Source organism: Myotis yumanensis, unplaced genomic scaffold (genome assembly GCF_028538775.1).
Source record: "Myotis yumanensis isolate MYYU_CA2020_CCGP unplaced genomic scaffold, mMyoYum1.0.hap1 SCAF_1, whole genome shotgun sequence".
In the NCBI taxonomy this organism is placed as follows: domain Eukaryota; kingdom Metazoa; phylum Chordata; class Mammalia; order Chiroptera; family Vespertilionidae; genus Myotis; species Myotis yumanensis.
In genome coordinates, this window is record NW_027223752.1 from 177,551,601 (window position 1) to 177,575,952 (window position 24,352).

Below are 24,352 nucleotides of genomic sequence, written 5' to 3' on the forward strand. Positions count from 1 at the left end.
ATGAGAGAGAGAGAAACATTGATCAGCTGCCTCCTGCACACCCCCTACTGGGGATGTGCCCACAACCAAGGTACATGCCCGTGACTGGAATCGAACCCGGGATCCTTCAGTCCGCCGGCTGACGCTCTATCCACTGAGCCAAACCGGTTAGGGCAAGAATACAAATGTTTTGTTCTTAATACTTTATTTTTTAAAAATCTAAAGATTTTAAAGGCCAACAGAACTTTCCAGGTAAATACAGCATATCAGTTATTATTAATCATAGTAGAAATCAAACTATAAAGTACTGAGGGTAAGAAAAATGACCAAATTGTTTAATTGCAAAGTATTAATTTTCTCGTCAATTTTGATATTTTTATTTGAAAAAAACATGGATTTGTTTTAATATGTCACTGTTATAAATTAATATTTTAGTTTTAACTACAAACACATAGCACAATATCGGGTATAATCAATTAAATTGTTGTTAAAATAACTTTTATTCAGAAATAAAGATCACATTTAAAAAATCCAGAAAAATTTGGAAGAATAAAAAGTTATAAAGAAGTCATTCAAATCCCAATAAAGCAACCAGTATTGAATTTCCTTAATGTTCTCAGATGTTTACTTTTAAACTTCTATTTAATGTATTTGTGAGCTCATTGAAAGGATGGTATTAATTTGATTATAGCTTAGTGCATAGTATGAGAACAAGCAATCCAATCAAAGTTGAGTATTAAGGATATTTTATTACTATAACTATTACCACTACTATTTAAAATTTAGACTGTGCTTACTATTCCCTACTTTTCAATCATTAATTTAATTAATCTTCACAAATACCCTGTGAAATACAAATATTATCTCCATTTGATAGATAAGAAAATTGAGACACAGATTAAGCAACTTTGCCTAAAGTCATATAGCTAAAATTTTACCCCCAAAATAATTAGCCAACTACCTCAACATTGTTCTAGAAGAATCCATAATTTTTTTTTCCTGATTTGAAATGACTCCTTCATCCTGGACTCTAACTAGTGAATCCAGGATCATGTCTTGCATGCTCTAGAATAGACTGAAAGCTCTGTTCTCTGAAGGACTGGGTGAGGTTTCCTGTGAAACATGCTGGGTCTGGACCTTTTATGTGGAGGAGTTCCTTGATAACTTTTTTTGGTGGAAATTGGTCTAGGCCAGTGATGGCGAACCAATGACACGCGTATCAGAGGTGACACTCGAACTCATTTTTTGGTTGATTTTTCTTTGTTAAATGGCATTTAAATACATAAAATAAATATCAAAAATATAAATCTTTGTTTTACTATGGTTGCAAATATCAACAAATTTCTATATGTGACACGGCACCAGAGTTAAGTTAGGGTTTTTCAAAATGCTGACACGCCGAGATCAAAAGGTTCGTCATCACTGGTCAAGGCTCTCTACTTTTCACTTGATTGGATTAGCTCAAGACTTGTCTCTTTTGTTGATATTTTCTAAGAACAAGAATTTCATTTACTATTTTTTCTGTTACCTTATTACTTTCTCCTTTTATTCTTATCTCCTGTTAAAATCTGTAATTTTTTTAGCTTTTGGAGATGAAATTAAATATATTTATTTTCATTCTTTTATTTTAACTGATATGATTTTTGAATCTATGAATCATTCCTTTAAATATCCTTTATAGTTTCAGATATAACTCAAAGTTTGTGGACAAATGTTATGGAGAGGCCATAAAATGTGGCAGGGAAGGCTGTGGGTAGAGCAGGTTGAGGGGTGGTGGTGAAATCAAAATTCCATTCTGAACATGTTGTGTTTAAGGTACCCATTAAACATTTACCAGGAAATGCTGAGTAATAGTAAGAAATATGTCTGCAGTTCAGGTGAGAGGTCTGAGCTGTAGAAGCAAGTTTGAAAAGTGGCCAGCTTATAGATAATAATTGAGACTGGAAGAAAATGTTGGTTGTGAGTTTCTCTCTCTCTCTCTCTCTCTCTCTCTCTCTCCCCTTTCCCTCCACCCATCACCTCCCATCTCACTATCTAGCTCTTGGAGAACAAGAACTCTGTGTTCTATATTCTGTGTAGCCCCACAGTGCCAGCCACACATTAGGTCCCAATACATGCTTACTGAATGCCAAGTAGGAAGCAAGCTACAAGTTATTTATAAACTGAAGTAGTTCCGGCATTATCCTGCAGCATTAAAAGGGATTTGAAAATAACATCATTTCTGCAGTTCCTGAGAGGAAATAACTTCTTCAAAGAAAAGGACCATGAGAAAGAGTTTTTTAGTCATTAGAGACTTTTTCAACTTTCTGAGAAGCCATCTTAAGGCTGCTTGTGCACAGAGCATATAGAAGCAATCTCTGCCTGAAACACCCAGACTGCAAATCCACATTTCAATAAAATGCTAACCAAGGATAATGAGGAGAACTGAGTGAATTTTTATTTTCATTACAGAAAAAATTTTCCATCATTTAAGAATTCACTTAAGATTGCGATTACAGATGTTTTTATAGCTCTGCAGGGGGGAATATAAGCTCTCTGTAAATGAGAGAGAATTGGCTTCCAGAAACAGTTTGTCTCTATGAGAAGTGAATCTAGACTGGCTGTGCTCCTAGTGATTCTATGAATCATTAAGTGAAATACAACGGAAGAGACACCTTCAGATGACCTCGATTGGGAACTTCTGTAGTCACCCCCCTCCTTTGATACCCTTCAGCCTTGTTAGGTGCCTGTTGTTTGCTTGTTTTAATCAGGGAAGTCTTTACTTATTTCAAAGTATGTCACTATAACATAATCAAGTTACAGAGAAAAACTCAGAATCATGAAGACTTAAAATAATTGAAATCTGGAGTATCCAAATGGCAAGCAAGAGTAAACCCATATTACCTTTCAAGGTATGGCTCTCCTAAATATTCATTCTGATATTATTCTGATATTGCATTCTGATTGTATGTGAATTTAAATCAAATTCTTCTAATGGAGTTGGTACATCACTGCTAAGTACTAGTGAATGTTTAAGATTCCAAATATGGTTTTGATGTGTAGTAAAGGATGTTGCTATTTCTTTTTAATATTAAAGTTAACTTTGTGTTGAGCAGTTCAGGTACCTAACCTTGCAAAAGTACAAGGAAAGAGGGGGGGGGGCGCATTCTCTATTACAACAACTACTTTCCTAGACCATGGTACATTTTTTTATTTTCTTCTTTTTTTAGGAATATATTTTTTTTTATTTTTACATTTTGTGAATGTATGCCCTCTTTCATTGCACAAGCACAGTATCCCAACTACACTATGGGGCATGAATTTGTGGGCTTGTCTAGAACCCCAACTGCCAAAACTTAGGGTGATCCCACACAGAAGTAACGAGCTGAAGAGAGGATGATCAAATAAACATAGATTTAAAAGAACCTGGGGTCAAAATGACCTGCCAGCTTCTGTGACCTTGATAAATTACTTCTGCTGCCCAATTTCTTCCTATAAAAATGCTAATGTTTATTACTTAGTTCACATAGCAGAAGAACATAAAATGATCAAATACATAAAACTGCCCCAAAAGAATATAGACTTGTTAGAACAACCTTCTTTCCTACAACAACCTGTTCAAAAGTAAGGGCTACTAAGAATGCCTTCAGTATAGGAACAGCCATATCATTGCACTGCATAGCTTTCTGGGGTCAAACAGCAATTACTATTTTAATTTACATTCTATAAACATTTCATCATAAAACACAGCATACAATTAAATCTCCCAACCAGGATCTAGGTGTTCTTAACCTAGTAGGGGGAAACAAAATCTCATCTATTAGCTAAAGAGAGGGGAGTTCAGGCTGGCTTGTATTCTAGTCTTGGAAAGCTAGCAATGTAATTTCAACAGAATGGGAAAAATTCATAGCAAAGCACCAAGATGTCCAGGAAAGCTAACTAATAGGGTTCATTCTATAATTAGCGTATTACAGAGGGATCCCCCAACTGTACACAACTACAGAAATGAAGATGATCCTGAAGTACTAAACCAGATATTAAAAGTGGCTGTTATTTCAGAGAATTCAGAGCCTTCCCTCGGAACACATTCTCTAACAAAGTGATTCACTTGGTTTCTCAACTCAGAGATGATCAAATTTACAAAGTTTTATGTGATAGATTTACCTAATAAATTCTCCAAATCTTGCTCCTTACTTCATTTTATCTAATGACACCAATCTCTTGATCCAACTAAAGGCTAGTAATTTAGCATTTATTACAATAGAAATAATTCCCCAGCACAAAAAGACCTTGTTTATCTGCTAAAGTAATTTCTGAAGTTTTCAGATTTTGCTTTACCATTCACACAATATAGACCATTTCAATTTCCTCCTATTTCCCATATTTTCCCCAGAGAGCTTGTGTTTTACAAAACCTGGATTCCAAGTTCAGTGACTTTAAAGTCACTACTTTCAGGAAAACCTCCAAGCTCAGCCTCACAAAATCTCACTCATTTAGCAGATAGTGTGCACCTAATTGCTGACTCTACCACTTGTTAATTAGTCAGTCGACCATGGTACATTTTTAATATCCTCTTTCACTTTTAGCATATTTCTGTTTACAATTTCTAGACTAACATAGACTACTCTTTTATGAAATGATCATCCTGAATAAATATGGCCAAATAATCTAAACACAATGCCTAAGATTATATCCATAGGTACATAAAGAATTTCATGGTTCAAGTGCTCTTTAAAAGTTACTTAGAATATCCTCACCCAAATCTGCACTCCTTTTTATACCTGGAAGTTATCTTTCTCATTATTTTTACATTTGTCTCATTATGTATTTTACCATGGCCATAGATAGATGAAATTCCAGGTAATAGATGGCATTTCAATAGCCTATTGTGGATCTCAGGATTTATGTAGTTTGAGTTATGAGATATTTTTCATCTTAGCACCAGTCTTTATATCACCTTGGCTTTGACTAATTCAGTAGTCTGTTAATTTATATCCTATAATCCACCACATTTTTTAAAAAATTCTACACATTTTACTGACTTTTTATTTGTCTTTTTCTGTAAATTCTCTTTAAACCTAAGAGCCATTCCTAGATGCATCATACCCATTGGCAAATACTCTCCGTTCTTTAGCTTTGATTCAAGACTTATTATGCACTACTTATCTGTGCTTGCCATCTATTAGACCAAGTGCTTAACGATTCAAGTTCCTTATCTGATTGAATTGCTCCTTACTGTTTGCAATGTCTGCCAATTAAATATCACCTGCAAATTTAGAAAATTGCTCCTACAACCATTCAGTAAGTAATTTGCATCTACATAATTTATTTCCTTTCACAGATCTCCTTCTCCATCAATGTTAAATCTTTCCTTATAAACAACAAGTGTTTTGGGTCATTTTTTTTCTTTCTCTTCTACTTATATACACAGTTGTGTGGTCTCCCACATTTATACTCCAGCTCATCCAATATTTATATCAAGTGGATTCTTTTTGAACACTCATCATTCAGACATACAAGCATACATTCCTATGACCACATTCACTTTTTTAACTTTCTGCCTGATTATAGCTGGCATACTCTGGGAAACTCAATCAGTCCATTAATGCTTGTTTAGTTTAATTTAAAAATTAAAATCTTAGTCATTGTCCAATTTAAATGGTCTATAATGGTCTCTTTTCTCTTCACACATTTTGATCCTGACTCCCTTTGCAAAGCTACGTGTTTATTTCACAAGGCTTGTGAGCATTTATCCGGGGGCAAGTGTATGTGGGGGAGGGGTTCTTTGGTGAGTGAGTTTTACTGGTGGATATAGATACTTCCAAGACTGGTTTGCAATAATGGAAAAAAATATAATCAAAATATGTAACGATTTTGTTTTTGTAACAATGGGGCTATTTGGTAGTCTTCAGGCACCCCAGTGAGGACTCTCTTCATTCACAAACTCCTGATATTCTGCCTTCTCCTGAACCCAGTGGGTGGTTTGCTCAAGAGGCAGCATCTGGTCTTTGTCCTGACTAATTAGCTCTGCCTCCTTCAGAGTAATGGGATTATTACAAATTTAACTTCTTAGGAAATGGAGATGAGAATGGGGATAAATGTTGTGCCTCATAAAACTTGTTCTGGTGGCCCAGACAGGCCCAACTCCATGGGCCTATCTTCATGCCCCATGCCTCCCCAATTGCCCCTAGCATGCCCCTTTCCAGTGCAGATGGGATCCCCTAAACGCTTCTTCCCAAGGGGGCACTCTCCTCCCTCTAGCCTTTTTTGTCTGTCCTAGTAGCAAAAATAACTACGCCTATCCTCCTTATCCAGACTCAAGTCCAATAATGTAGGGCCTTACATAACCATTTTGTGCATGATATTCATGTTAATCCAACATTCCCAATTCAGTTTTTGTAATGGAATGAGAGGAATACCTGTATTTCCTAAACTGCTTTTGTTTGTTTGTTTGTTTTTTAGCCATAAACAACATTCACATGGTTTCACGTGCACATTTACAAATTGCTCCTAGATAATTCCATTAGGATGTTCTTTCACAAAAGCAAAATCTCTACAGCCAAACTCTCTATCTCAATGCTGCCCTTTTCCAATCTGCTCTCTTTCTGTAGCCCCTATTTCTATCCTTGACTGTCCATCTGCTCATTTTCCTCCGATACATTTCTCACTGAGTCTCAACAACCCCATTATCTCCTCCTCCAAGTTTCAAGTTCCAGTAATTATATCTTAGAATATTGTTTCCTCAAAATCATCCTTTTTGTTAATCTCCGATCATTACTGTTTTGTTTAGGCACTCCTTTGTTCCTCTCTAGACTGTTGAAAAAGCCATTTGTTTTTTTCCTTCTTTGCTCCAATGCATCCTTGGCCCTACCTCGGCTATGTTTCTTAAAGCTAAATTAAATCTCAGTTTTTCTTATGTAAAAACCTTTAAATCTTTTATAATTTTCACCATCTAAATGATCAAGTCCAAACTCTTTAGCATGGCAAACATGCTTTTATAATTATCCTTACTGTTGCCTCTCCCACTCCCACTCATCTTCAAGACCTAGCTCAAATTTCTCCCCTTCTGTGAAATCTTTTCAACTCTTCAGGCAAAGGCTGCCCCTCCGCCCTGGGTTGCCATGGCACCCTGTATGTATTACCCTATGGCATTTATAGCACTGCGTTTTAATTATTTATTTACACATTTGTCTTCCCTGTACACTATGAGATCTTTGAAGGCAAGAACAATGTCTTCCACTCCTTCGAATTTATGATGCTAGGCACATCGCCCAGAATGTTGCATGCATTCAAAAATGTGTGGGGATAAATGGGGGAATATATGGCATTCTGCTTGGTATACAAAGTAAAAAAAAACAACTTCAGCCTTCTGGTTTCCAAAAGAGGACTATGCAAAGTAAAGGCCTCTATATCTATATAGCTATACCTACACTTATACATATAACTATACCTATACCTACAACCTTGTATTTCAAAAACCTACTTTGAAAAAAAGTGAAATAGTTGCTTTTAGAACACAAGATTACCAGGAGATGGATATGGTTTGAAAGCCTTATGGAGCAAAGCAGGAGTTTAACTAGGGTTGCAAATTTAGGAAGATGAAGTGAGTAAGGACAAATGAGGCAGACTGAAGTTGAATGTGATCTCTATGGAGTGTGACAAAATGTAAGGGGGAAGTGAGACATAGACTGCAGAAAATAATGCATGCTTTCTAAGGTGTTTCAGTTTTTCTTAGACAAGAGAGAAGTGACAGGTTTTTAAGAAAGAATTGAGATATTTTGAGAAGTTTAGAGATGCAAATACATTTAGTCACTCCCCAAATCCTTCTCTATATAATCTTATTTTTGTCTTTTACTCATACCCATCCAAACTCCATCTGAACCTTCTTTGACTGTGCAGGTCTTAAAAACCTATGCTGAATGGTTTCTGAGTAATATTTTTATCACTGTCATATAACTTGGTTTATTAAAATGATTTTCAATCCAAACTTACACTGGAACTCTGTTCCCCTATGTAAACTCCTAAGGGAATTTAGCACTTGGACTATGGATTCAAACTGACTGAGTTTGAATCATGAACTTTCTACAACTTGGCTAAGTGACCATGAGCAAGTTCCATTATCTCTGTTTCATTTCTGCAATATCTATCTCATAGGGATGTTGTGGATACTGAGAGCTAATAAATGCAAAGTATGCTGACTTTATCAGCAATAGTTAGCTCTATTTAAGTGCTAATAATTATTATTTGGTCAATTTCAAACCATGTTTTTTAATTTCCTCAGATATCTGTGTTAATTGCCAGTGCTATCAAGATTATTGCTGACTAAAATATGAGACTCTAATTATAGTGATATTATATTTTTAATATAAAACACAGCATATAAAATAGTTCCAAGCTATTGACACAGAGCTGTAGCTTTTTCTTTATAAAATTACTAACCATTTATATTTTACATATGTAACTTATTTTTTTTCCCTTATTAATTGCCCTAACCCACTACAATAAATTTCCTTTTAGATTTATGCTGTCTATCAGTTTCCTCTTTTAAAACTCTAAATTTATATCTTTATAGTATTACCTTCTGGGGTCTTAGTATTTTCTTATGGATTTTATAACCTCTTTATGACTTGTTTAATTATTACAGTTTTTATTTGCTAATGATTTAAATATTTGTGGCCATGTAACCACTGTTAGTATCTAGGTAACGTAAAACATTATTTTTGAACTTCTGAAAGATACCTTTTTTTTTTTTTTGCCTGTCCCTTATTTTCCCTTCTAATAACAGCATCCCAACTTCCTTGGGGGATCAGCATTGCCCCATGCTGCTTCAAGTGTTTACACTGAGCTACTGCTACCCTAAATGCTCAAGGTGGCCACATGGTGCAGCCCTGGTGCTGAAAACACTGCCCTCCCAGCTACCTCAGGGCTGAAACTGTATAAAACTGAGGTTCTTTGTTGGAACTGTTGATAAAGAGAATCTATGGCCCTGGCTGGGTGGCTCAGTTGGTTGGAGCATGGTCACATGCACCAAAAGATTTTGGGTTGATTCCCAGTCATGGCATATACCTAGTTTGGGAGCTCGATCTCCAGTTGGGATCAATGTTTCTCTCTGGCACTGATGTTTTCTTCTCTCTCTCTCTCTCTCTCTCTCTCTCTCTGTCTCTCTCTCTCTTTCTCTCTCTCAAACTCAATAGAAAACATATGCTTGAGTAAGTATTAAAAAAATAGTGAGGCCCTAACTGGTTTGGCTCAGTGGATAGAGCGTCAGTCTGCAGACTGAAGGGTCCCAGGTTTGATTCTGGTCAAGGGAATGTACCTTGGTTGCGGGCACATCCCCAGTAGGGGGTGTGCAAGAGGCAGCTGATTGATGTTTCTCTCTCATCAATGTTTCTAACTCACTATCTATCTCCCTTCCTCTCTGTAAAAAATCAATAAAATATATTTAAAAAATAGTGAGAATCTATGTTGATATTGGGATAGGTAAGAGAATGAAATCTAAATCCAGACTTGCTGAAAATCACTTTGCTGACACAAAAGGAGGGGCCTGCCTGAGAACTGGGACAACACAATGAAAAGCAGAGCTGAGATGAGGAGAGCAGATATGATGGCCTGAAGAGATGAGCCTGGATCTCATCCCTGGATAGTGATAAGCCATTAAAGTATCTGTTCATTTCAATTGGACCATCATTAGAAACCAAAGACATCTAATTAATTTAGCTTGGAAAGTATGGGAAGATTATTTTTAAGATAGAGAATAACTTGAGCTTGTTTTTAAGCACTGAGAAGGGAATAAAAATGGGGAAGATTGAGATATAAGAGAAAGGAAGTAAAGAAAGATAGAGCGACACTTTAATTTCACTCTATGCTAATTAGTCTCATTGCTAATTATCCTAATTGACCTCTTCTCCCATGTTCAGCTATTCTTTGACTTATTATTTATTCTCAATTGTTTTTTCTTCACCAACTTTTCTTCTGTCAATTCTTATATGGTGTATTTCTTCGGCTTCATCCAAAAATCAGCCTAATAATCTCACTGTATATTTTCTTTTCAATAATCTCATGTAACCACCCACGTTACTTACCTGAACTCCAGACTCATATCAAGTTACTTAGTTCATTTTCTGTTTGGATAGCTCCAGGAAGGTGTATCCATAGTAAAGAGAATGGGCTCTGATATCAAACAACTTGAACTCATATTTGAGTTCTTCTATTTATTAGCTAAAAACTTGACCTTGAGCAAGTTACTTAGTCTTCTGTGCCTGGGTTTTATTGTCTACATAATGGGGATATAATTATATATATTTATAAGTATTTTTGAGTATATTTGTGAGGATTTAAGGAGTCCGTACTCATAAAGCTTTGGAATAGCACTCAGCTATTTGAAAATGTTAATTACTATTATTACTCATTTCCAAAATATTAGTTTTGTCTCTGCACTCTCTACTCTCTACCCAAATATTTCTTCTTTAGTTCTTATGCTAATAAATGATCCCACTCTCAATTCAATTGTAGTGAAGTGGGAGTGACTGAATATAGTGATCTATGTGGATTAAAAAACTTAAAATTATAAGAGCAAGAGCCCAAAATTTAGCCTTGCAATAAAGATGGAAATTTCTTTTCGATAAGGCTAAGCTTAGTAGGTTGATTGATTTTATTAAAGAACAATGAGATACCATTGAAATATTTTAATAACAGGAATGTTATTATCTAATGTATATCATAAAAGATCACTTGACTGCTTTCATTCTTTGATGTAAAAATATTTTCTAGATACTGAAGTTTCAGTGGTACATCAAATGTATAAACTCTTTTCCCCAATTAAGCTTACATTTTAGCAGGGAAAGATGAACAAGTAGGTGCATAGCAAGATGGTGATATTTGTTCCAAAGAACAATAAACCAGGATAAGGGAAGATAGATAGTGCAGAATGCAGACATTGCTTGAATAGGTTGGCCATGGAAGGCCCCTCTAATAATAACTTTTCAGCAGAGACTGGGGGAAATATGAAGTGAAGGGGAAGATATCGGGGAAGAACATTCTAGGAAGATGGTTCAAGAAGTTCAAAAGGCCAAGTTCAGCAAGTGGTGGAAGAGGGAGAAGGACTGTGGGCTTGGAGCACAGGAGTGGGGGAGAAACAGAGGAGGTCACACGAGAATTAGTAGGGCAGAGTTTGCAAATAATTTTTTTTTAATATATTTTATTGATTTTTTACAGAGAGGAAGAGAGAGGGATAGAGAGTTAGAAACATCAATGAGAGAGAAACATCGACCAGCTGCCTCCTGCACATCTCCCACTGGGGGTGCGCCCGCAACCAACGCACATGCCCTTGACCGGAATCGAACCCGGGACCCCTCAGTCCGCAGGCCGACGCTCCATCCACTGAGCCAAACCGGTTTCGGCAGAGTGTGCAAATAATTTTAAGGATGGTTTTTACTCCAAGTTGGATGGGAAGGTTATCAAATGGCTTTCAGCAGAAGAGTGACTAAATCATCTGACTGCTGTGTTAAAATGTACTGAAGGCAGTCAAGAGTGGACAGAGGGAGAATAACTGGAAATCTATAGCTACAATCCAAGTGAAAGATGTCCATGGCTACAAGTAATGTAGGGAGTAGAGCTGGGGAAAATGGGAACGAAGGAAGTCTTTTTCTGCTTCTGTGGCTGAAAAGATAAGATACAAAACCTTCAGCGAGAAGACATCATTGGCTTTGCTCTTCCTCATCTAATCTATAAGCAAATCCTGTTTCTCCTTGCTCTTCCCCATGTAATCTGTCAACAGATCCTATCAGTCTGCCTTCAAATATATATGAAGTCATTACATTTTAAAAATATATAACCTAAGGAAAATTTTACCAATCTATCAGAGTCCACTGTTAAGAAGAGGGCTATTTGCCTTCCCTGAAACAAATTCCTGAATTCATTTTCTTGGTAATCACAACAATTCTACAGATATGGATAAAGCTATTTAAAAAGGTTAAAAACTCTCATAGGCTCATGTGGCTAGTAAATGTGTTAACGGTATCTACGGTTCTGTTCTAATCCAAAGTCTTTGTGTTGCCTTTAAGGATAAGAGAACACATGGAGAGATTTTGAGGTCGGAGAGTAAGAAAATAAGGAACTCACACTAGATTCTCATATTTGCAGTAAACTATGAGCCTTAACAACTAAAGATGAGAAGGGTATCGAAGATGGAGAGTGGGACTATAAATGGAAACTTAAAAAGTATGGGAAATGTTTGGAACAGCCATTGTAGAGATGAAAATTAAGAATCAATATCTAATGAATTAAAGGACACTGGAGAATCAGTAAAGGCTCTGTTGATAACATTAGCTACGATGGTGTAGACATGAACTCAGTCAGCCAAATACCATGACCTTCTATAGCAGTAACCTATTATTCATATGTAGGATCATAGAGTGGAAATGAGGATGAACACAGAAGGCACAGGAAAAGATCAAGAGCTTCAGGATGCCCTGGGGGTGATTATCCTCATTTTGAGTTTCCATGGAGTAAAAATTTACTTCTATCACTTTCATGATTTACTGGAGACTATGAAGTATATTTGTTTTCTCAAATACTGGATTTCTGCTCTCTATTAATGAGACTCTATGCATGTGACTCCCCTTGTATTTTATTAATTACATGCATGTCTTCTGAGAGGTACTTGTCTTATCACCTCCACTAGATAGACTTCACAATATTTTCTTCTCATGCATTGAAAACTTAGAGACTTGGCTAAATATTCCTCTTCACCCCCAAACCTACCAACCTCCTAATAAATGTCAGTTTCAATGTAGATGTCTCTTACAACAATCATTGTGGGACATTTTTTAAAAATAGACTTTACCTTTTAAAAGTAGTTCTGATTTACAGAAAAATTGAACATGAAGTACAGAAAGTGCCTATATACTGCCCCCCCTCATCCCTGGCATGCCATACCCCTCCACCCTACTCTTCCCTGCTATTAACATCTTGCATTAGCGTGGTACGTTTGTTACAATGGAATCAATGTAGACAGTATTACTAACTAAAGTTAATTGATTATATTAGGGTTCAATATTTCAGTGGGTTTTGACAAATGCATTATATCATGTATCCACCATTACAGAATAGCCCTCCTTCCTATGAATATCCCTCTCTCCCCTTTAAACTCTAATTCCTTTTGTCTCTTCAAATGTTCTGTTATGACCCACAAAGTCAACATCTATATTTCAGTCTCTGGTTAATCCTTTCTCTCTTATTAGATCTTTCATATCTTCACTTTTACTTCACCTGCTTTCAACCTTATATTTACATTCTAATTAATTTTTCTGAAATTTTATCCAGGTCTATCTCCCCAGTCATGACCATGCTGCCTTGAACATTTTAGCTTTTCTTCCATCTCTATTTCCTTGCCAAGTTTATCCACCATTACTCAACCCTGATATGTATGTTTTAATCTTCCATCCTTTTACACTGGACATTTATTTTCAGCTGAAGAAAGTGACACTATGGTGCAGACTAAGAGCAATGAAAAGTGGCAGTGTTAAATAAACTTCAGCTTAATCCTCAGCACCACTGATCCGTCCTTTTATCTAATTTGATTTAGCATCACCATCACTGCCTTCAATATTTAACTCTCCCAGTCTCCTGTACATTATTACATAGTACAGGAGATTGTCCCCTTTAATGTCAACAGACTTCATATCCTATTTTTTCAAGAAATTTGAAGCAATGTGATATGATCTCCTTCAACCCTCCAACCTCTTGCTTCTAGATTTAAGGATTACCAGACACATTCTCACAATGTTTTGTTTTATTTTTCCAGGATTAAAGAAACATATTTATCCCAACAAAATAAATTCTCAATCTAAGATTTTATTCTATTTTCTCTGGGATCTTTATCTCTCACATATTAACTTCCTTTTCTTATATTAAATTTCCCTTTATTTTCTTTCCTCAGTTTATAATTATACTCATGTTTCTCTTAATTGAAAAATAAAAAAATAACAAAAACTCTACCAATATCAATAGCCCCTTCAACTATTATCTCTTTCTCTCTTCTCGTTCCCATCCAAACTTTCTGTAAGAGTAATATATACATGTTCTGTTACAGCATGCGACTCCGAGTTTTTCCATAACCTTTTGCAATCTGGATTCTTTCCCCACTGTGCTACCAAAGCAGTTCAGGCTTAAGTCACCCAAAACTTCTAAAGAGCCAATTTAGTGGACATTTGAAAGTTCTTATGGCAGATATTTTGGACATTGCTAGTCATAACTTTGTTTTTGAAACTCTTTTATCCTAACTGACCTCTTCTCCCATGTTCAGCTATTCTTTGACTATTTATTCTCAATTGTTTTTTCTTCACAAACTTTTCTTCTGTCAATTCTTAAATGGTGTATTTTTTTTGGCTTCATCCTAAAATCAGCCTAATAATCTCACTGTATGTTTTCTTTTCAATAATCTCATGTGCATTCATGCTATCAACCACATTCCTAGGCTGATGACTCCCAAATGTATGCCTCTTATTGGGTTCTTTTGTTGAGCTTTAGAGTCCTACATATTTGTGAATCTTCCCTTGGCACATCCAATTCATTCTATTCTAAACTGACCTTATCCCTTTCCTCTCTAGATCTTTCTTAGCAATCTCCTTTATGATGAGTTATACATCATGCTCTTATTAATTGTGAGTTTACTATTACATACTATACACTTATAAATTATCCTTGAATCTTCCTTCACCTTAGTCACTAAATTATATTAATCTTACCTCCTTTATGTCTTTAATATCATATTTTTTCACTCCATTCATATTATTAGTACCTTAGGACATAGTTTCATCATTTCTTGGTTGGAGTGCTACAAAGACCTCTTATGCTATTTTTCACCTTTCTGCTTTTGCTTAAATTTTTTTTTGTCTGTCAGTACACATTCTTTGCTTTCTGCCAACCCCATATTACCTAGATGCTTACCACTTATTATTCTGTAATCTTCATACATATTTCCTTCTTTAGAAAGTTTAACCTTTTTTTTAATCTCTAGGGCTTTCTCAGTGTTCCATTCATAGCATTACACTTTCTGCACTGTGCTATAATTATCTAGTTTAATGCCTGTGTTTCCCATTGAGCTAAAAGATATTTAAGGGGAAGAACCATGTTTTATTTATCTTTGTGTCTCCAGTGCCTAACATAGCACATAGCACAGAGACCATCAATTAAATGTGTTTGTTATAGATGTCATTATCTTATTCACACTTGCCCATGGCATTAATTGGTATGCATTTAAAAATATTTATAAAATCTCTAAGTAAATATGTTTTCTATGTTGAATGCATTAAAAAATTAGAATATCTATGATGGAAATATATTTACTTTTTAAAATTAAGAGTTGCTGAACTTCATGTCAACTATATAAGTGAGGAAACCCCTTCCATTTTCATTTATTCTTTTATATGAATAAGGCTTCTATAAAATAACAAAATTATAGCAATCTAATCTTGAAGGTAAGCCCTACCTTATTTGTTTGTTTGTTTTTTAGCCATGCCACTCAATTCCTTGAAATCTTTCCATGCAATATGTAGAAAGTCTTTGTGACCTATCATCAACAAACCTTTTTAATGATCTAGCATTTGACAAATTAAGTTCTTCTAACTTTTGTTCATTATATTTTTACATGAAATGATATGACTTATAAAGGATAGTAGCAACACCAGTGTTCCCATTGTCCCTTAGGTGCTTCAGAAAATATTTGCACTAAGAACCACTTATTGTAAGAAGATTTTTCATGCACAAAAGAGATGCCCTTATTTTATGAAGTAAAAGAAGCTAAGTGTACAATGGCTAAGGAAAATAAGAAACACCAGGATCATGTTTTCAGACACATCATTTTTAGGAAAGATTACTTATAGAAACTGAGAATATGGAAATTTACTTCCTATTAAGGTATCTGTACTGTTTTTGTCCCTTGGAAAGTCTTCTAATACCTAAGGTATTATTTTGAAAGCTTCTGACTTAAAAGAATGCTACCCCAAAAAGTAAGTAAATAATACAACACCGAGCTGTCTAGCTCTTAGTGCCATTTATTTTTTTCTTAGTTTTTTGTACTTCTATTCTAAGTTTGTTTATTTCCTCTATAAAGTTTTCTGTGGTCTTCTTACCACTTTTCCCCTTTAACCAGGAAAATATAATTTATCAGTCACATTAACTCACCCATAACAGTTGCTCCTGTACTGAGCAGAACATAGCTCTCATTTATCTATTTCACACTGAAACATCTTTTGGCCGAATCTGTGTTCTCATAAATTTTAAGGACACATTAATTGCAGAAAGTTATAAAAGCAGTAAGGTACATAAGAAGTGGAGGAGACTTTGGTCTATTTTTAGTTTTTGAATAGACTCCATATACACATTTAGGCAATCATGTGCTCTCTCTGGCTGTAATTTCTTCTCTAAAAATTATGTATGTACTAAAACGTTGACACCTAGGTTTAATGGGGAAGCCCTTTAACATGAAATTGACCAACTTTGAAGCCCTAGTGCCACCCCTGGAAATCTCTGTGGAATAATCATATGAACTTAGAAACTTTTCATGTTTCTTATTGGATTCTTTTTTAATGTGATGGTCTGTCCATAATCATCATCATGACTAAGAATCTGAAAAACAGTCTTTTAGTTTTGGTCTCCCCTTAGGAAAAAAGACAATTAACCTTGTTAATTTTAGAAGTCTCATTGTCATGGATGGAGGTATTCATTGGCAAAATTTACTGTTATCTAAAATATACTTAGATTCATAAAAATGTTTCATAAAACTATACAATAATAATTACGTTTCTGGAGCTCTGTCATAACATTATTAACCCATTTCAATGGTGTTATTTTGCTTTGCAGCAGTTAATAACCTGATAAAGTTTTAATATAATGAATCTTGTTGTATAACCTAAATTGACTACCCTTTCCTTCTTAAAATGTTATCTTCCCTTGGCTTTGATGACACCAAATTCTCTCACTTTTTTTCCTATCTTTCTGCCTACTCCCCAAAATCTCCTGTTGTTTATCCTCCTCCCCCTGCTTAATAAGTGCTTCTCAAAGCCTAGTCAGAATGATTAAATACTTCCTGAATAAAATAAAAATCTAGTTTCAATAAATAGCTTTATAGTTTTTCTGGCTAAAACTTATACATTCATAAGTTAACTTCTTTATGCCTGAATTTTTACTTTGTAAAAGGACTCAGGGGAAGTTTATTATGGAATAAATTCATGCTCTTACACACAGATGAAAACAATCATATTGATTGTTTATGAAGAACAACATACTATTGATTGTTTGGTTGTTATGCAATAAATTCTTAGAGTGTTAAAACAATTACAGTTGGAAGTGATCTTTCCATTAATATACTTGTACTCCTCACTTCACAGGTATGGAAGCAAGTCTCAAAAATTTAACTGGAAGCAAGCACACAAACCCAATTAAAAGCAGCACCAAACATTGGACTAATTTAATGCTTTTTACTGTGAAAGTCTGTTGGCATAATAACTCTTAAAGATTTTATCCACTCTTTCTATACAATAAATTTGTATAATGCCTTTTACTTTTCTTTACCCTATTTTGATGTAATTGCTTATCTGGGTTCAGATCTGGCAGGACCCCTCAGGAATACAAAGACAGAACACTAGGTTTGCGAATTTACAATAAAGGAATATAAGATAACTTGTAAGAGGGATAAGATTTGATCATTCTCTTTTTTAATAAAAATACTTAAGTTAATGTTTTTCAAATAAAATCCCATATGTAATTGAATCATTAAATAAATTAATTGCAGTAATTCTAGGATACGAAAACAGCTTTGTTATTTTTTCCTGCCACTATCTTAAAATCTTTTATTTTTTCTCTTCTCCATCTCTTGGAAACTACTTAGTCAGATACTTTATTTTTCTGAATAATTTAATCATTTCAGAAATAATTCTAGTTCAGCAATGATGGGATAGTTTTTATTGGATTCACCCAACAAAAAATAACAATTGTAAATTCTGGATAAATTTTTGTAAAAATTTAAAGTTCTGAAGGTTAACCAAAGCCAGGCAGAAATTGAGGCTATTCAACCATTAAACAATACTAACTGTATAAAGTGAGATCCACTTTTAAATGGCTTATTCATGGAGGACCTATCTCTATTTAGGTGACAAGGGGTAGCTAGAACACAAGGAGAAATCAGTTAGAAGAAAGAGTTTGAGGCAGCCAGGGTAGCTAGAATAGGGTAATCACAAAAAGAAGGCAGAGATGTCAAAATTGTAACTGACAAGGACTCTAAAGCAGCCATTATAATAAAATATGATTAAAGACTTATAAGAGAAGATGGTTATAATGACTAGAAAGATGGGGGATCTCAACAGAGAAATGGAAATTATTCCTTAAAAACTGAAACTCTAGAACTGAAAAGTAAGCTATCTAGAATAAAAATGTTACTGAATGGACTTAACAGAAAATTGTAAATTGGAAGGAAAGAATCCATAAACCTGAAAGCAGATCAAGATAAATTATCCCAGCTAAAGGAAAGAGAGTAAAAATCTATAATAATAAAAGCATAATATGCTAATTAAACTGGACGTCCTTCTGGACATCCTTCCGGATGACCTTCCGGAAGAAGCCAGGGCTGCGAGGGAAGTCCGGGTCCTGGGTGCCTGCTGGCAGTCGGAGGGAAGCCCGGCTCCTGGGTGTTGGAGGGAAGCCTGGATACCGAGTGCCAGAGGGAAGCTGGTGCCAGCAGCCGGGGGAAGGAAGGCCTACTCTTGCATGAATTTCATGCATCGGGCCTCTAGTATTTTAACAAAATAAATGAGATGTCTGGGACTTAGAGACATTAAGAGGTCTAAATTAAATATTGTGTGAGCCTAGACTTGAGAGAAGAAATGAAAGGCAGTAGAAAAAAATTTGTAGAAATAATTGTCAACATTTATTAAACTTTGTAAAATATATACTAGAAGCTCAGTTGAGCTCCTAGCAGGGTTAAATACAAAGAAAACCACATTTAGACACATTATAGTTAAACATCAAAAATACAAAGAGGTTGTGCATTTACACTGTAAAATACTACTGGGCTGTAAAAAATAAGGAATCCTACCCTTGGCTACAACATAGATGGATCTAGAGAATATTATGCTAAGTGAAATAAACCAATGAGAGAAAGACAAAGTACCATATGATTTCACTCACATGTGGAATATAATAAACAAAATAAACTAGCAAACAAAATAGAGACAGACTCATAGATGGAGAGCATGCTGACAGCTATGGGAGAGGGTGCTGAATTAGGAGGAGGATTGAGCAAAAATAAAAATAAAAAAAGAGAAAAAAACTTATGGATACAAACAACAATGTGGTGATTACCGGGACAAGAAGTATGAGCTGGGATAGGGTACAGGGGGGATAAATGGTGATGGATGGAGATTTAACTTGGGTTGTTGCATACTTAATACAGTGTACAGATGATGTGTTGTAGAATTGTGCATCTGAACCTGTATAATTTTTTTAAACGATGTTACCTCAATAAATTCAATAAAAAGAAAAATTAAGGATTTAAAAAACTGAAAAGAGAATTTTAAAAAAGGCAATCCTCACACTAAAACAAAACAATAACAAAAAGAAAGAAAAGTATAAATAATGGTCAACTTCTCATCATAAAAAAATACTTGGCAAAAGACAATAGAATGTCATCTTTCAAGTGATGAATATCTATAATAATAAAAGCATAATATGCTAATTAGATTGGACATCCTTCCGGAAGTCCTTCCGGATGAAGCCAGGGCTGCGAGGGAAGCCCAGGTCCCAGGTGCCGGTGGCCAGAGGCAAGCCTGAGTCCCTGGTGCCGTAGGAAAGCCCTGGGCCCAGGTGCCAGAGGGAAGCCAGTGCCAGCAGCAGGAGGAAGGAAGGCCTACTCTTGCACTGTCTTTAGTTCCCTATTGGTACCTTTGAAAGACAAATGATTGTTTAAATAAAAGACTATGGCATTTTCTGTGGAGTTCATAAAATATAAATATATGGCAGCAATAGCACAAAGGGTAAGGTGGGTGTAAACTGAATTACATTGCTGTGAGCTTATTACTTTTTAAATCTGAAGTGGTATAATACATCTAGATAGAATGTGATAAGTTAAGAATGCATATTATGTTCTAACCACAGACAAATAAAACTATAAAGAAATACAGCTAAAAAGCCAAAAGAGAAAATAAAATCAAACACTAAGAACATTCAATTAGTCCAAAGGAAAGGAAGAAAAGAAGGAACTTAGGAAGAAACTAGGACACATATAAATCAAATAGTAAATCATAGACCTAAACCTGACTATTTAACAATTAACCAGGAAGACATAATAATTATAAATGTGTATGAATTAATAAAAGAACTTAAAAAATAAAAAAATCTACAGAAATATAGATTAAGACATAGAGAAGTTTATGTTTTCTTCCAGGATTTTTATGGTTTCATAACTTACATTGATCCTTTGAGACAGCATGTAGGGACCTGGAGAGTATTATGCTAAGTGAAATAAGCCAATCAGAATAAAACAAGGAACAGACTGATGAATCTCAGAGGGAAGGCAGGGTTGGGGGTGGTAGGGTTGGTGATTAACCAAAGAACTTATATGCATATATGCATAACCCATGGACACAGATAATAGTGTGGTGAAGGCCTGGGCAGGGGGAGGGGGTGGAGGGAGTGGGCTAGAATTGATCAATGGGGAAAAAAAGGGTATATCTGTATAATTTTCAACAATAAAGATACTTTTAAAATGTTTAAAAATAAAAAGACAGAAATTTAAATACCTCTCCAATAATTGAAAGGCTAAGGACAAAAATATCAGTAAAAATAGATTTACCTTATTTATATATTTATATCCTAAAAGTTAAAATGATTAGTTCTTAAGTGATCAGGATTTTATTTACTTTTTACAAATAACACTGTGTTTTTAAAAGAAAACAATGACATGAATTATGTTTGTAAATTGCATTGTGACTTTATCATGTACCATATACTGACAAAATGTTTGAAGTATAAATTTGGCAAAGGTAAGTCTTTGTTCTAGATACATTTCTATCATCTATATATATAAAAACCTAAGCAACTGTTAAGACCAAACAACCAGAACAAATGGTTGACCAGTCGCTATGAAGTGCACTGACCATCAGGAGGCAGATGCTCAATGCAGGAGCTGCCCCCTGGTGATCAGTGTGCCCCCACAGCCAACCTCCTGCTGGCCAGCTGGCCCCCCCAATAGGCCTCGATCACAGCCAGGCTGAGGGACCCCAATTGTGCACGAATTCGTGCACTGGGCCTCTAGTAGGAAATACTCTAAAATCTAGCTTTGTTTTGTCATTAATTTTTCTTTCAACAAAGATCATAAAATAGTATTGGCTAAGACTTTGGCATTCAACACCACCATTTAATACTTTGCTTTGCATTTATTTTATATTAAATTAGCTTCCTGGGGTTATAGTTCAACCTTTAGATACATCGTAGATAAGTAACAAAGTAAATGCTTACCTTAAAGACTAGTTCTCCTACCAAGCCATTCCATGTCCCATCTTCCTGTGGGCTTCCATATTTGTGATCCGGTGCAACATAAATATCATAGTTAAATCCCAGGTAGTTAGATAAGGCATCCAAAACATCAATGGAGAAGCCCTGGTATTTCTTGGGTTTACCCAGGACATTTTCAGAGACCATTACAAAAGGTTCTTCCTGCAGGGAAATAAGAGATATCCGTGATGTCAATCTATATTGCTCCTTAAAAAGCAAAGGTTAATTCTTCTAAGAGTGTTGCTTATAGTCTAAAAATTGCTTTTGCACTTTGAGATAATTAATTTAGAAATAGAACTTGTGTGTTGTTAATATAAGTTGTGTATTGTTAATGTAGCATATTACTAAACAATGTTTAATTACCCAATTTCTTGTCAGCTCTCATTTAATTATAGACATACCACTTAACGACAGGCATATGCTCTGAGACATATGTCCTTAACCGTTTTTGTCATTGTTCAAACATCATAAACTGTACCTACACAAACCTCAATGGTACAGCCCAGTGGTCGGCAAACTCATTAGTCAACAGAGCCAAATATCAACAGTACGATGACTGAAATTTCTTTTGAGAGCCAAATTTGTTAAACTTAAACTATATAGGTAGGTACATTGCTATTAACTTAATTAGGGTACTCCTAAGCTGGCCTTTGCTAAAAACATCCTCAATCTGATTGAGGTACTTTCGCTGAGGTCGACCCCTTCCAACTCTCCCATCCTCAACTCCTACATGAATCATGTGCGCCTCCCCAACGCTGCATATCCCGAGGCCTGCCTGTGCCACGTCTCAAGTTGCCAACCGACCGACACCCCCACTTCTTCTAACACCACTTCTTCAAAATAGACTCGCCCAAGCCGAAAACCGACTTCTGCGCATGGGCCACGAAGTTTCAATCGCATTGTCTGTGCGCACCTGCACGTGGTATTTTGTGGAAGAGCCACACTCAAGGGGCCAAAGAGCCGCACGTGGCTCGGGAGCCGCGGTTTGCCGACCACTGGTATAGCCTATTACATACCTAGGCTATATGGTACAGCCTATTGCTCCTAGGCTACAAGCCTGTATGGTATGTTACTGTACAAAACAACACAAAATTAAATCAAGCACAAGAAAAAATGATACAATCAACACACTTGGTAAATACAAGATGTATGAGGCTGCTGCAGGTATAACGTGGCATACTCTTATACAGAAAACATATTTTATGTAAGTATATGGAGTTCACTATAAAATAATAATACGTATATTATAGTAAGTGCATAAACAAGTAACATAGTTATTATTATCAAGTATTATGTACTGTACATAGTTGTATGTGCTATGCTCTTATATAACTGTCAGTGAAGTTTTGGAACCTGTAATAGAAAAGAAATTTGTTCCTTTTCTAAGGCAACAATAATAAGCTTGGTTTAATCATTTTTATCTGTGCACCTGTTTCAAAGTTTGTTCATTCATTGACTCATCTGTTTAACATGCATTGAGCAGCTACTCAACATAGTGAGAGATATGGTAAAAACTCATGAGTACCATTTTCAAAATAATTTTAACCTAGTATTAGGAAAAGTCATGTACTCAAAAAATATAAAGCAAAACAAAAGCAATGTACAACATAACTGGGACAAACAAAACACCAGAGAAAGAAAATAGACTCTAAAAGAAAAGGAAAATCACCATTTTGGGTTAACCCATTTTGTACTATTTTAACAGATAAGAAAAATCAGAAACAAAAGTTTCAACTCCAGGTCACACAACACGTTACAGAAGAGGAAGGCATCATAATTACTTACTTCAACTTTATCTCCTGTGACCTTGAATTTTTCAACCTATGAATTAAAATCTAGGATAAGGATAACATAATTTGTCTCAGATTTTAATGCAATTTAAGTTGACATGAGACTTGTAGAGACTCCAGATGCATGACAAAATGAAACACAATCCTCTCTGGAAGAAAGTATCTTCATTTTAGATCATACTTTATCCCTTAAAAGTTCAGGGGTAGGGAACCATTTTTCTGCCAAGGGCCATTTGGATATTTATAACATCATTTGTGGGCCCTACAAAATTATCAACTTAAAAATTACCCTGCTATATGTGGTCAAACTTTTAATTAACTCACCTTTAATGCCTTGGCAGGACCAGACCAAGTGATTTTGTGGGCCTTATATGGCCCTCGGGCCAGACATCCCCCACCCCTGCTTTAAATAGTTGTTCAAAGCAAAAGTCCAAGATATCATATAAAAGGAGATTGCATTTCATATAGAGAACCAGCAGAAATAATATCCAACAGAAATAGATCTTTGAGAACTCAGACACTAAATTTTCAGATGCATATTATAAACATGCTTATTATGTTTAAAGGGGATTTTGTAATTGACAAGAAATTGGACTATAGGATATGTCACTGCAGAATTTAAAAAGAACTAAGTAGAAATTTAAGAATTAGAAAAGATCATGATCAAAGTTAACAGCTTAATGACTGAGTTTATCAGCAGATTAGAAACAGCTGGAGAAAGAATTAGTGACCTTTTATAGTTCAGAGTTAAAACCTAAGGTACAAGAGGATAAACAAATAGATATTCCCAAAGAAAGAGTGAAGAGCTGAAAAGCAGAATGAGAGGCAGTCTGATAATTAAGGATGTGGAGAGAAACATACACAAGGAAACATAGCTACCGTGGTAATGAGACTATTCTATTTTTTATTCTGGACAGTGATTAGGTGGACTTTACTTATTATTCATTGATAAACGGTTTAAGCTTTTCTTTCTGTATGGCTTTTATATTGCAACTAGAGGCCCGGTGCATGGGATTTGTGCACTGGTGGGGGGGCGTGGCCTGTGGAGATCTGTC

At 35.4% G+C, this 24,352-nt stretch overlaps 1 protein-coding gene across 3 annotated transcripts in view; it reads right to left on the bottom strand.

The window, feature by feature from the left end:
• The window catches only part of GRID2 (glutamate ionotropic receptor delta type subunit 2), a 1,396,175-nt gene that overhangs the window by 362,117 nt on the left and 1,009,706 nt on the right, over positions 1-24,352 (bottom strand). For all 3 annotated transcript variants that reach the window (XM_070392701.1, XM_070392704.1, XM_070392700.1), the window contains exon 10: positions 21,472-21,669. In XM_070392701.1, coding sequence (XP_070248802.1) covers positions 21,472-21,669 — 198 coding nt within the window. The remainder of the gene's footprint in view (positions 1-21,471; positions 21,670-24,352) is intronic.